At 44.8% G+C, this 13,446-nt stretch overlaps 1 protein-coding gene across 2 annotated transcripts in view; it reads left to right on the top strand.

Moving 5' to 3' along the window:
- The window catches only part of ENTPD2 (ectonucleoside triphosphate diphosphohydrolase 2), a 98,530-nt gene that overhangs the window by 19,846 nt on the left and 65,238 nt on the right, over positions 1-13,446 (top strand). Inside the window, exon 1 of one of the 2 annotated variants that reach the window (XM_069747630.1) lies at positions 12,771-12,844. The exons of the other annotated variant lie outside the window; for it this stretch is intronic. Coding sequence (XP_069603731.1) covers positions 12,809-12,844 — 36 coding nt within the window. The 5' untranslated portion in view covers positions 12,771-12,808. Of the gene's footprint in view, positions 1-12,770; positions 12,845-13,446 lie in introns of those variants that run through there. 2 annotated transcript variants of the gene reach the window in all.

Genomic DNA, 13,446 nt, shown 5'->3' with positions numbered 1-13,446 from the left:
AGTAACCCGATGTTTACCCTGGTTACCAGCGTAAACGTAAAAAAAACAAACACTACATACTTACCTTCTGGTGTCTGTCCTCCGGCGCTGTGCTTCTCTGCACTGACTGTGAGCGCCAGCCAGAAAGCACAGCGGTGACGTCACCGCTGTGCTCTGCTTTTCGGCTGGCTGGCGATCACAGTGCAGAGCAGCAGAACGCCGAGGGACGCGACACCGGAATGTAAGTATGTAGTTTGTTTTTTTTTTTTTTTTTTACGTTTACGCTGGTAACCAGGGTAAACATCGGGTTACTAAGTGCGGCCCTGCGCTTAGTAACCCGATGTTGACCCTGGTTACCAGTGAAGACCTCGCTGAATCGGCGTCACACACGCCGATTCAGCGATGTCTGCAGGAGGTCCAGCGGCGAAATAAAGTTCTGGACTTTCTGCTCCGACCAACGATGGCACAGCGGAATCCTGATCGCTGCTGCCCGTCAAACTGAGCGATATCGCTAGCCAGGACGCTGCAACGTCACGGATCGTTAGCGATATCGTTCAGTGTGAAGGTACCTTAAGTCAATGAGCCCTCTTGGGCTCAATGAGCAGTTGTCCTTTACGAGCTTCAAGGGCCACTCATTAATGTATCAGATTTTTTTCTGCCAGATAGGGTATGCGCACACGTCAGGATTTCTTGCAGAAATTTTCCTGAGAAAAACCGGACATTTCTGCCAGAAACCGGCATGCGTTTTTACCGCGATTTTACCACGTTTTTTGTGCGTTTTTCCCAAATGCATAGAATTGCGGGAAAAACTCAGAAAAACCGCAAAAATAATGAACATACTCATTTTTTTTACCGCGATGCGTTTTTTTTTCGCGGAAAAAAACGCATCCATGTGCACAAAACATGCAGAATGCATTCTAAATGATAGAATGCATAATGTATGCGTTTTTAATGAGTTTTTATAGCGTTTTAGTGCAAAAAAACCTGAACGTGTGCACATAGCCCTATACTTTATTCGTCATATTGAATGATAATTGTATTCTCTATGTTCCTTTTTTTTGTTTTTGTCTGCACAAGTCTTTTGTGCACTTGTTTATTTTGAGCTGAATAAGTTTACTCAACCGTCTTGTAAGCTAATTATTACTAATGGGGCTACATGCCCTTCCCAGAGAACTTTATATTATAGTGCCTACAACGCACTGTGCTCCACGGAGCTATGTGGTATCACTCACGGCATCATGGGTACGGCTAATTTAGCCCTTATTCTGAAGCGCCGCTTTCATTGCATCGTGGGAGTGCATTTGCGTTCCATGTCGCCACTCTTGTCACCTCACTTCCGGAATACGATATGATATGGCGTGCGCTTCCATGCAGATTGGTATAAAATGAGCGGCTGAAGAAAGGCCCATTCTTTATCTTGATGGCCAGTATCCCCTGATGAACCCCCCCCCCCCCCCACCCTGTTATTCCCATGAGGGGGAAACGCGTCAGGCATTGTTCAGGGATGTCTCTTTTGAATAAAGTCTGACCAGTGACCTCAATGTGGACGTTTATCTCCGCTTCTACTTTGATGCACTACAGCTCAGATGAGTATATGGCTATTGCAACCATTTATTGCATGTATTATGCATAGCCCTATTATGGGTGATACATGGCTGAAGAGCTGTTGATAGCGGAGCCCTCCCCTTTTTTTGCCGCCATGCATCAGGACAATGAGGCAAATGCACAACTATTGTATCCTATTCGCTCACACTTTACATTGGCTTATATAGACATTGTTGATAGGGATTCTAGATTGTGAGCCCCATCGGGCGATGATAATGTGTGCAAAACTGTAAAGCACTGCGGAATATGTTAACGCTATATAAAAATAAAGATTATTATTATTATTATTAAAGGGATATCTATAGTGTTTAGATCTATGGTGGCTAATCGTACATTATAGCTTGAAATATCAAGAAAAAAAATATCCCTTCTTACTTATTGGTGGTTTGTTTTTTGTTTTTTTTTTTTCCACATGGGTGTATTGGGACACAATTTTGGTAGCTATAAAGATTTGTAGGGACATCAGGGCAAGCCGCCATTGAGTGGGGGCACCTTCCGCTGAAACTTAGGGTGCCAACCTCCACTGCCAGGCACAGTGGTCAGTACAGTGGACCTGCAGGGCACAGTAGGACACACTACCGAAATATATTTATTTTCCTACAGTAATAAGGCTTTCACACTTGTTTTTTTTTGCTGTCAATCTGGCACAATCCAGCACATTTTGAAGAAAAAAAACGGATCCTACAAAAGTTGACGCCAGATCTGTTTTTTTTTTTTTTTTGTTTTTTTTTCTCATAGACTTTGTATTTGCGACAGACGGCCTCACGTTTTATCTGTTTTTCGCCGGATCCGTCAAATTGTTGTTCTGGTGGCTGGAGAAAACGGATATGGTAACGTTTTTTGTGTCCATCGGAAAAACGGACAGCGACACTCCCCTCTGTATCAGTCTCATTGTTAGTCGGCTTACTGTAAAGGTACCGTCACACTATAGCGACGCTGCAGCGATACCGACAACGATCCGGATCGCTGCAGCGTCGCTGGAGAGCTGTCACACAGACCGCTCTCCAGCGACCAACGATCCCGATGTCCCCGGTAACCAGGGTAAACATCGGGTTACTAAGCGCAGGGCCGCGCTTAGTAACCCGATGTTTACCCTGGTTACCATCCTAAAAGTAAAAAAAACAAACGCTACATACTTGCCTACCGCTGTCTGTCCTCGGCGCTCTGCTTCTCTGGTCTGGCTGTGAGCGCCGGGCAGCCGGAAAGCAGAGCGGTGACGTCACCGCTCTGCTTTCCGGCCGCTGTGCTCACAGCCAGACCAGAGAAGCAGAGCGCCGAGGACAGACAGCGGTAGGTAAGTATGTAGCGGTTGTTTTTTTTACTTTTAGGATGGTAACCAGGGTAAACATCGGGTTACTAAGCGCGGCCCTGCGCTTAGTTACCCGATGTTTACCCTGGTTACCAGCGAAGACATCGCTGAATCGGTGTCACACACGCCGATTCAGCGATGTCTACGGGGAGTCCAGCGACGAAATAAAGTTCTGGACTTTCTTCCCCGACCAGCGACAGCACAGCAGGGGCCTGATCGCTGCTGCCTGTCACTGGACGATATCGCTAGCGAGGACGCTGCAACGTCACGGATCGCTAGCGATATCGTCTAGTGTGACGGTACCTTAAGTGATATTTGTATTTTGATGTAACCCATTCTCGTTTGCAGCACCATGGAATTAATGGTGCTATATAAATAATAAGTTACTTTTTAGGGATCCTTGTTTTTCCTTTTGGATTTCCATGTTAAACTTGGGCTTATGAAAAATTGTCAAAGCAATGAACAAAGAATCGGAAGCCTTTTCTTACTTGCGACAGAAATTTCTAATAAGTGATGCAAAGATTAAAGAAGGTATTTTTATTGACCCACAGATCAGAGAGATAATGAATGACAGTAGCTTTGATGGCCTTTTGCAAGGTGTATGAACAAGTGGCATGGAGAGCCTTAAAGATGTGACCTTCAACTTCCTTGGCAACAGCGGGGCACCGAACTTTGGACAACATACTCACAGCATATCATTTGATGAAATGCAATATGTCACTAAAAATGCATTTTCTGCATTCTCACTTGGACTTTTTTTTTCCAGCCAATCTTGGTGCCGTTAGCGATGAACACGGTGAAAGATTTCACAAGACATTGCGCTGTTGGAGAAAAGGTACCAGGGAAAGTGGAATACGTCAATGCTGGCTGACTATTGCTGGAATCTTATGAGAGAAGCATCTGACACGGATTATAAATTAAAGTCGTCTGGAAAACACTTTTGAACAATTGCTTTTGCTACTGACATCGATGCACATGTATGTAGTGTCTCGGACGTCATAATGTAGACTATAAACTGTTGTTTCTTAACCCCTTACAGCCAGCTGACGGAATAGTTCGTCAGCTGGCAGTATCTCCCGCTTTGAGGTAGGCTCTAGTGGTGAGCCCACCTCAAAGCCATGACATGTCTGCTGTTTTTAACAGCGGACATGTGCCCACAATAGGCGCGAGCAGAATCGCAATCCGCCCGCTATTAGTTAAATCCGCTGTCAAACTCTGACAGCGGGTATTTAAAGGGTCACTGTCACCTGAATTTGGAGGGAACAATCTTCAGCCATGGAGGCGGGGTTTTTGGGTGTTTGATTCACCCTTTCCTTACCCGCTGGCTGCATGCTGGCTGCAATATTGGATTGAAGTTCATTCTCTGTCCTCCATAGTACACGCCTGCGCAAGGCAAGATTGCACCTTGTGCAGGCATGTACTACGGAGGACAGAGAATGAACTTCAATCCAATATTGCAGCCAGCATGTAGCCAGCGGGTAAGGAAAGGGTGAATCAAACACCCAAAAACCCCGCCTCCATGGCTGAAGATTGTTCCCTCCAAATTCAGGTGACAGTGTCCCTTTAAATGCACTTCCAGATGCCGTTCCGGAAATATGCGCAGCGACGACCTCCGTCACATAATCTAGGGTCATCGCTGCGTTGCCATCACAACCAGAGGTCTCCTCGAAACCTCTATGGTTGTTGATGGCAGATTGCCATGAGCGCCACCCTGTGGTCAGCGCTTATAGCAAGCCTGTAATTCAGCTGCATAGAGGTGATCTGAGCATCGCCTCTATGTAGCAGGGGCGATTGCGCTATGGCAGCTTCTACCCTCCTATGGAGGCTATTGAAGCATGCCAAAAGGAAAAAAAAAGTGTTTTTAAAGATATATAATAAAACAAACAAAAACAAAAGTTCAAATATTCCCCCCCCCCCTTCGCCTCAATCAAAATAAAAAAAAGAAAAAAAAAAAAAGAAATCAAACTTACATATATTTGTATCGCCGCGTTCAGAATCACCCGATCTATCAATAAAAAAGAATTAACCTGATCGCTCAACAACGTAGTGATAAAAAGAAATCAAAACGCCAGCATTGCGTTTTTTTGGTTGCCACGACATTGCATTAAAATCTTATAACGGGCAATCAAAAGAACGTATCTGCACATAAGTGGTATAATTAAAAACGTAAGCTCGTCCCGCAAAAAATAAGCCCTCACACGGCCATATTGACGGAAAAATAAAGTTATGGCTCTGGAAGAAGGGGAGCGGGAAAAAAGACATGAAGGGGTTAAAAACCTTACGTGATACAGACTTTTGGAGTGTTCAGCATATCAAAATCTATAAGATACAATAACCTTTTCTCAGGGGACAAGAACTTCCCTGAAACTTGTTGCGCAGTGTAACCTTCCATATTTTGTTGTCAATTGTGTGTACTACAAAGTGAACTCTTTTATGTGCGCTTTATGGCAATCACAATGGACAGGGGTTGAATAATGACCAGAAAAGTATTCCTAGACTAAAAGTCTTTAGGAAGAGATCAGGGAGTGTCAAGAACTTGGTACAGGGTGGTATTTGTGTAGAAGAGTTGCTATTCTCTTGTCTATGCCTTAAGCAGTATAGAGTTGTCATCTGTCAATATATCCAGGGGCATAGTTATAAAGTGTGTAAGGGTTGCAATAACACCTGAGCCTAGGGGGCCCAAAAGATCACTCATGCCCATATGAAAAGACCATCATTATTATTACAGATTTGCAATAATTGAGTGCCACAAGCTTCAGGTTATGCCATTGAATATATCCCGCCTTTTAATGATGGTGAGATGACTGCTTACCCTGACCTGCTAATATAATGAGATGACTTGTTTAGCCCTAAAGCCATACCAGGTACATACATACAGTGGGGCAAAAAAGTATTTAGTCAGTCAGCAATAGTGCAAGTTCCACCACTTAAAAAGATGAGAGGCGTCTGTAATTTACATCATAGGTAGACCTCAACTATGGGAGACAAAATGAGAAAAAAAAATCCAGAAAATCACATTGTCTGTTTTTTTAACAATTTTTTTGCATATTATGGTGGAAAATAAGTATTTGGTCAGAAACAAAATTTCATCTCAATACTTTGTAATATATCCTTTGTTGGCAATGACAGAGGTCAAACGTTTTCTGTAAGTCTTCACAAGGTTGCCACACACTGTTGTTGGTATGTTGGCCCATTCCTCCATGCAGATCTCCTCTAGAGCAGTGATGTTTTTGGCTTTTCGCATGGCAACACGGACTTTCAACTCCCTCCAAAGGTTTTCTATAGGGTTGAGATCTGGAGACTGGCTAGGCCACTCCAGGACCTTGAAATGCTTCTTACGAAGCCACTCCTTCGTTGCCCTGGCGGTGTGCTTTGGATCATTGTCATGTTGAAAGGCCCAGCCACGTTTCATCTTCAATGCCCTTGCTGATGGAAGGAGGTTTGCACTCAAAATCTCACGATACATGGCCCCATTCATTCTTTCATGTACCCGGATCAGTCGTCCTGGCCCCTTTGCAGAGAAACAGCCCCAAAGCATGATGTTTCCACCACCATGCTTTACAGTAGGTATGGTGTTTGATGGATGCAACTCAGTATTCTTTTTCCTCCAAACACGACAAGTTGTCTTTCTAGCAAACAGTTCCAGTTTGGTTTCATCAGACCATAGGACATTCTCCCAAAACTCCTCTGGATCATCCAAATGCTCTCTAGCAAACTTCAGACGGGCCCGGACGTATACTGGCTTAAGCAGTGGGACACGTCTGGCACTGCAGGATCTGAGTCCATGGTGGCGTAGTGTGCTACTTATGGTAGGCCTTGTTACATTGGTCCCAGCTCTCTGCAGTTCATTCACTAGGTCCCCCCGCGTGGTTCTGGGATTTTTGCTCACCGTTCTTGTGATCATTCTGACCCCACGGGGTGGGATTTTGTGTGGAGCCCCAGATCGAGGGAGATTATCAGTGGTCTTGTATGTCTTCCATTTTCTAATTATTGCTTCCACTTTTGATTTCTTCACTCCAAGCTGGTTGGCTATTGCAGATTCAGTCTTCCCAGCCTGGTGCAGGGCTACAATTTTGTTTCTGGTGTCCTTTGACAGCTCTTTGGTCTTCACCATAGTGGAGTTTGGAGTCAGACTGTTTGAGGGTGTGCACAGGTGTCTTTTTATACTGATAACAAGTTTAAACAGGTGCCATTACTACAGGTAATGAGTGGAGGAAAGAGGAGACTCTTAAAGAAGAAGTTACAGGTCTGTGAGAGCCAGAAATCTTGATTGTTTGTTTCTGACCAAATACTTATTTTCCACCATAATATGCAAAAAAATTGTTAAAAAAACAGACAATGTGATTTTCTGGATTTTTTTTTCTCAGTTTGTCTCCCATAGTTGAGGTCTACCTATGATGTAAATTACAGACGCCTCTCATCTTTTTAAGTGGTGGAACTTGCACTATTGCTGACTGACTAAATACTTTTTTGCCCCACTGTACATACATACATACATACATACATACATACATACATACATACATACATACATACATACATACATAGTTCTCAACTCCTGTGTACAGCTGTATTTCAGATCCCACTGGCCTTCTGTGGCCGTTGAGTGAAGCACTGATACAGCCCGGTTGCCAGTGATATGAAGCTGTTGGGTCACGTTTTACAAAGGTATAGAGCTTTGGATGTCATTGGGCGAACTTTGATATGAAAATACGCACATAAACAGAGGAGTGTTTGCAGTATTCCTTGACTTTGTGTAGATTTCCATTTAGATGCTATTAAAAAATGGAATTGCACTTTTAAATCATTTGCCAGGATTCCACAAATGAATGATTCATTTCTGTGCCCTGCAGAATTGTAGTAATTGTCAATATTTTCCTGATGCTAGTCTGGTCCTTTTCAACTCTCCATTGTACTTTTCCAGAAATAACACAATAATTGGAGAATGCTGAGACTGTTATTGTATGGGTAGATGCCAAATTTCCAGGCCCTGCGTTCTCCAATCTGCTGGATGGAACTACAGTAACTTGCGCATCATTGCGATCTCACAAGATCCTCACCCTAGGATGGGACTTTGGTAGTTCATTGAAAACTGCATAAATAGTACTTTCACAATTCAAAAAAAAAAAAAAAAAGAGGACCTCATAGCTTTTTGTAGGTGATGTCAGACCTCCCTTTTGCCACTGACTCGCCCAAAACCTCCAGAAAAGCAAGGTTCATGAGGATTAGGCAACACCTAAATTTACATTTGGAGGGATTGGAAGAGGTGACGTGTAGGTGAAGATTGGAAGGGGCCAGGAAAGTGGCTGTGATTGCATGAAATGTAATGTTTATGCCACGCTTGTGCTTTAATCTACTGTATTTAATTTCTAAGGTTCCAAACTGAAATGGCAGACATGGTGGTGTTATAGTGTCTGTGGTTGTGCCATATGGTCAATATGAGTAGTATACAGTACCCCCCAAAACACCACCTTACATTGGCAAATAACAGTATTCACAGCCCGCACATAACACTGCTATATGCAGGGGTGGACACTGACCGCTTGGGGCCCCTGTGCAAGAAGTGTCTGGACCCCCCCCTCCTTGCCTGGCACGCCGCTTATTATGAGGGCAATCTGCCAAGTCCTGCTCTTCCTCCACTATTGTCTCCAGCATGCCCTGTGGCCGGGCCTGACTACAGGTAAAACTGGCCATTGGGATGTGCCATGCAGGACAGACAGCAGCCAGTGAGCGCTCTCATCAGGCTGGAGGGGAAAGTGTTCACTGGCCAGCGTCTCTTCCTGCATGATACTCCCCCTTTAATTCCTACATTCTGCGCATCGATCTCTCCCCGGCTCTGGGTATCAGAATGATTATGGGTGGCAGTGAGGGGCCCAATGCTGCATGACACCAAGCCACTCCTCACTCCCGCTTGTAATCTTGACTGGCCCTATAGTGGCTGTGTGGTTCACCACTATGGGTATTGTGCCCCTGATTGCAAGGGTCCTCTTCACCTGCAAGCCTCTGTTATATGGCCATTTAGTGACAACATAATGTGATGTAGTAAATGACTAAAACTGCTATGAAGTCAAATGGCACTATATGCTTACCAAACAAACCTGCAAAGAACCATTGTTTATAGCTGCACCAATTTGCTTTAGAGACATAAGCCTTTTTCCCCCTGAACTCTGACCATGTTTACTAGCCTGTCAGACTCATCATGTTTTGTGCCTTGAAGATCTCTTCCACATTATGTTAAGACTTGCCTGGATTCCTGTACCTGTGAATCCAGTATTCAATCATTTTAGTGCAGAGAATGGTGTCACTAGAGGCATCTTAAGTCTTGGTAGTGACCTTGCACCATGTGCGCAATAAAAAATGGCCACTAAGTGCCAATATAGTGGATGGGGAGTGTATAAAGTAGGGCAGCTTCCTAAGGGAATGTTCATTTTTTTTTTTTTTGAGTTTTTGGAGATAAAATTTAGTTTTGATAAGGACCAGAAACTCTTCAAATCAAGAAGAGAAAAAGAAAAATCACTCTGTATGCATCCTGCGTGTTGCCCAATTTATTTTATTGGAGAGCAAACGGATCCCCCGGAGCCTGTCCCATTCTGATCATCAAAATCCGATCAGAAAAGGACATGCTCTTTGTTTTTATGGATCTCATTCCTGGATTTAAATAAACAAAAAAAAAACCAACAGGCAGCACTGGGACACTTCACATGGATGTGCACCCTTATTTTATTTCTAACGACTCCTCAAATGTCTGAATCTATTTAGGGTATACAGGCATACAGGTCTTTCAGAAGTGTAGCAAGCATAACAAACATACTTAATCATAAAAAAATGTCGTTAATTTCCCCCTTTTTCCTTTTTGTCTGAGTGTGTTTGTTTTGGAAAATATTACTCTTTACTTGAAAATGTTTATTACTATAGTATAAGATTGGTTGTTCACCCATAAATGATAGTGAAAAAGTTAAATGGCTAATTTTTTTATTTTCCTGAAAAGTGGTTTTTTTTTTTTTTTTTAAATATTTTTTTCAATAAAAATGACAAAAAAACAAAGTGTGCATGTGACGCTATTCACTACTCATCGACAAGCCGTGAAGCAGGGTATTGAAACGTTCCGGGGTCCGATACGAAGAGAGCAAATGGTAAACAAAAGGGAAAGGCAAAGTCGGATCATGGTCAGTATATCAGAAAGATGGCGGATAAGAACAAAGAAGCTAGGCAAACGAATTGTCAGAAGAGGTCCAAGGTCAGGCAGTAATAAATCATTTAAGGGCAGTCTCACACGTCCAGATAATTCCGGTACCGGAAAAATCGGTACCGGAATTATCCGTGTGCCGGTGCGTTTCTGTGGCACATCAGTGTGGCACACGTGTGCCCACTGGGTACCACACGCACCGTGCGGGAGACAGTGCTAAAGTTTAGCGCTGTCCCCTGCATCTGGTGCTGAAGCCGCCATTCATATCTTCCCTGCAGCAGCGTTTGCTGTAGAGAAGATATGAATAATCGTGTTTAAAATAAAGCTCCATGTGCCCCCCCCGCCCTCCCACCCCCTGTGCACCCCCCCGCTGTTATTAAAATACTCACTTGGCTCCCTCGCTGGCGCTGCTTCCTCTCCTGGCCGCACCTTCTACTGTATGAGCGGTCACGTGGGGCCGCTCATTTACAGTAATGAATATGCGGCTCCACCCCTATGGGAGGTGGAGCCGCATATTCATGATTCATGGTGTTCAATAAGATATAAATGACATTTTGATGGTTACTATGTGGGGGACTGTTTTGTATTCCACTATACTAGTTTTGCTATATTGGTGTTAAACATTTAACTGATTTCAATATAAGATACTTTTTTTTTTTGTCACGTGATTTGATGAATGGACCCCTCCAAGAATGTTTCCATTCCTCAAAGATAACTGTGAGCAGCCTGCAATTTCCAAAACCATAATTTCTCTCTGCCGACAAAAATTTCCTAGAAAAAATGCACATGATCGCAAGCCTTGAGATAACTGACCAGGAAAAAGAACAAAATATCATGTCCACACATATGGGAGCACCACAAACAAATATCGAAAATGCAAAAAAATTTTTATTGATGAATCTCACAAGAAATATGTACAGCAAAAACAATTCACACAGAAAACCTGTCTAAAAACATTTAAAAGTGCAACAAACAGCACAACTCCACAACTCCCATATCCCAATATGGGAAAATGACAAACCACATCCCTGTCCCCTCAAAGTAGAAGTATACATAGATATGTGCACATTATTTTTTGGGGGCTGAAAGTCCCCCTCTCGGCTTATACTCGAGTCACACGCAGGGGAGGGGGAGCGGGGGCTGCCTAATTATACTTACCTGCTTCTGGCGCGGTCCCTGCGCATCCCTGCTTCTTCAAGCGCTGCATATTCTTCCTGTAGTGAGCGGTCACATGGTGCCGCTCATTACAGTAATGAGTATGCGGCTCCACGTCCCATAGGGGTGGAGCCCAGGGCCGCCATCAGGGCATGACAGCCGTGACTGGCGTATGGGGCCCGGTGAGCAGAGGGGGCCCGCATCGGGCCCCGTCTCATCTGGTCACCGGGCCCCCCCTGCAGGCGCTGCGGCAGCGGCACACTATTGACGTGCGGGCCCGCGCCCGCACGTCAATAGTTAACAGCCGCCAGCCAGTCTGAGGCTGGCAGCTGAAGGCCGCAGTGCGCACTCGCCGGCGTCTGACGTCATTGTCAGCCGCCGGGCCCGGCGAGTGCGTCTGTGTGGAGCCTGGGGGGATCTTCGCCCAGCGCAGGAGCATGGCCAGGTAAGAAGTCGTGGTTTTTTGTTTTTTTTCTTTGAGAGCTGCTGCGATCCAGGGGGGCCCGGGGGGCAGGATGATGGACACACGGGCAGAAATGCTGGACACAGTGGGGCAGAATGCTGGACACAGTGGGGCAGAATGCTGGACACAGTGGGGCAGAATGCTGGACACAGTGGGGCAGAATGCTGGACACAGTGGGGCAGAAATGCTGGACACAGTGGGGCAGAAATGCTGGACACAGTGGGGCAGAAATGCTGGACACAGTGGGGCAGAAATGCTGGACACAGTGGGGCAGAAATGCTGGACACAGTGGGGCAGAAAGGTGGACACAGTGGGACAGAATGGTGGACACAGTGGGGCAGAAATGCTGGACACAGTGGGACAGAGAATGGTGGACACAGTGGGGCAGAAATGGTGGACACAGTGGGGCAGAAATGGTGGACACAGTGGGGCAGAAATGGTGGACACAGTGGGGCAGAAATGGTGGACACAGTGGGGCAGAAATGGTGGACACAGTGGGGCAGAAATGGTGGACACAGTGGGGCAGAAATGGTGGACACAGTGGGGCAGAATGCTGGACAGACAGTGGGGCAGAATGCTGGACAGACAGTGGGGCAGAATGCTGGACAGACAGTGGGGCAGAATGCTGGACAGACAGTGGGGCAGAATGCTGGACAGACAGTGGGGCAGAATGCTGGACAGACAGTGGGGCAGAATGCTGATATGGGGCATGATAGGAGACAGATCGTGCAGGATCATGGGGCAGGATGGATATGATGGAGACAGATGGGGCAGGATGGATACTCATGAGGGCAGGATGGGAGAACATCTGGCTGACGCCAGGAATGAGACACACGGGGCCAGGCTGGGGGATATTATTAATACCATAGGGGCTAATTTAGGGATATTATTACTGCAGTGATGTATTTATTTTATTTTTTGAGTATACTGTTTTAAATGGGGGGCGGTCCTGTTACTGTATAGAGTGATACTATGTCGCCTTCTTCATGTGGTGTAATGTAGAAGTTGTGAAAAATTAAGTAATGTGTTCTGCAAGCGGAGCTCGAGATAACTGTGTTATTTCCTGCAGAGAGAAGTCCTGGCTGGATGAAATGATGGCGGTCTGTGCTGGATGAAAGATGAAGGACTTCACCTAGAGACGTCACTGGTGAGTCAGTGTGTTACCTATACATTGACACTATACACTGTATACAGAGCTCCTGTGTATAATTTCACTAGTGATCACTATATTTTCTGTACACAGACACTGCATACTAAGTACAGATCTCCTGTGTATAATGGCACTTATGGTGTTAGTATGGTGCTTTTTTTTAAATTACTGATCAGAATTGTAGTATTCAGTCACTATGTGGTGGTAATATGTGGTCTGGACATGGTGTTGTGGTATTTGTTCCTTGTATGTGATATTATTCGATCACTGTGGTGGTAATATGTCATCTGGTCATGGTGTTGTGGTATTTGTTCCTTCTATGTGATATTATTGGGCATTTTAAAAATTGAAAAATAAATAAAAATATACCTAAATTGTATTGCATATTTTAACAAATATTTAATAGGTTACAGTAGAGTAGGGCCTGGCCAAAACTGTCTACCGTGTTATGGTGGCGGCTTAAAAAATCTTTTGGCCAAAACAAAAGCTGCCTGCTATATGTGTGATCTGGTGATGGGAACTGTTAATGTGTGATTGGTGAGAAGTGGAGTTTTTCAAAGAGAGAGCGGTGGGACTGTGGACAGTTCGAGGGGTGGAGC

Source organism: Ranitomeya imitator, chromosome 2, assembly GCF_032444005.1.
Source record: "Ranitomeya imitator isolate aRanImi1 chromosome 2, aRanImi1.pri, whole genome shotgun sequence".
NCBI classification, from domain to species: domain Eukaryota; kingdom Metazoa; phylum Chordata; class Amphibia; order Anura; family Dendrobatidae; genus Ranitomeya; species Ranitomeya imitator.
The sequence above is the reverse complement of the archived record's forward strand: the minus strand, read 5'-3'. Positions and strand labels throughout refer to the sequence as shown.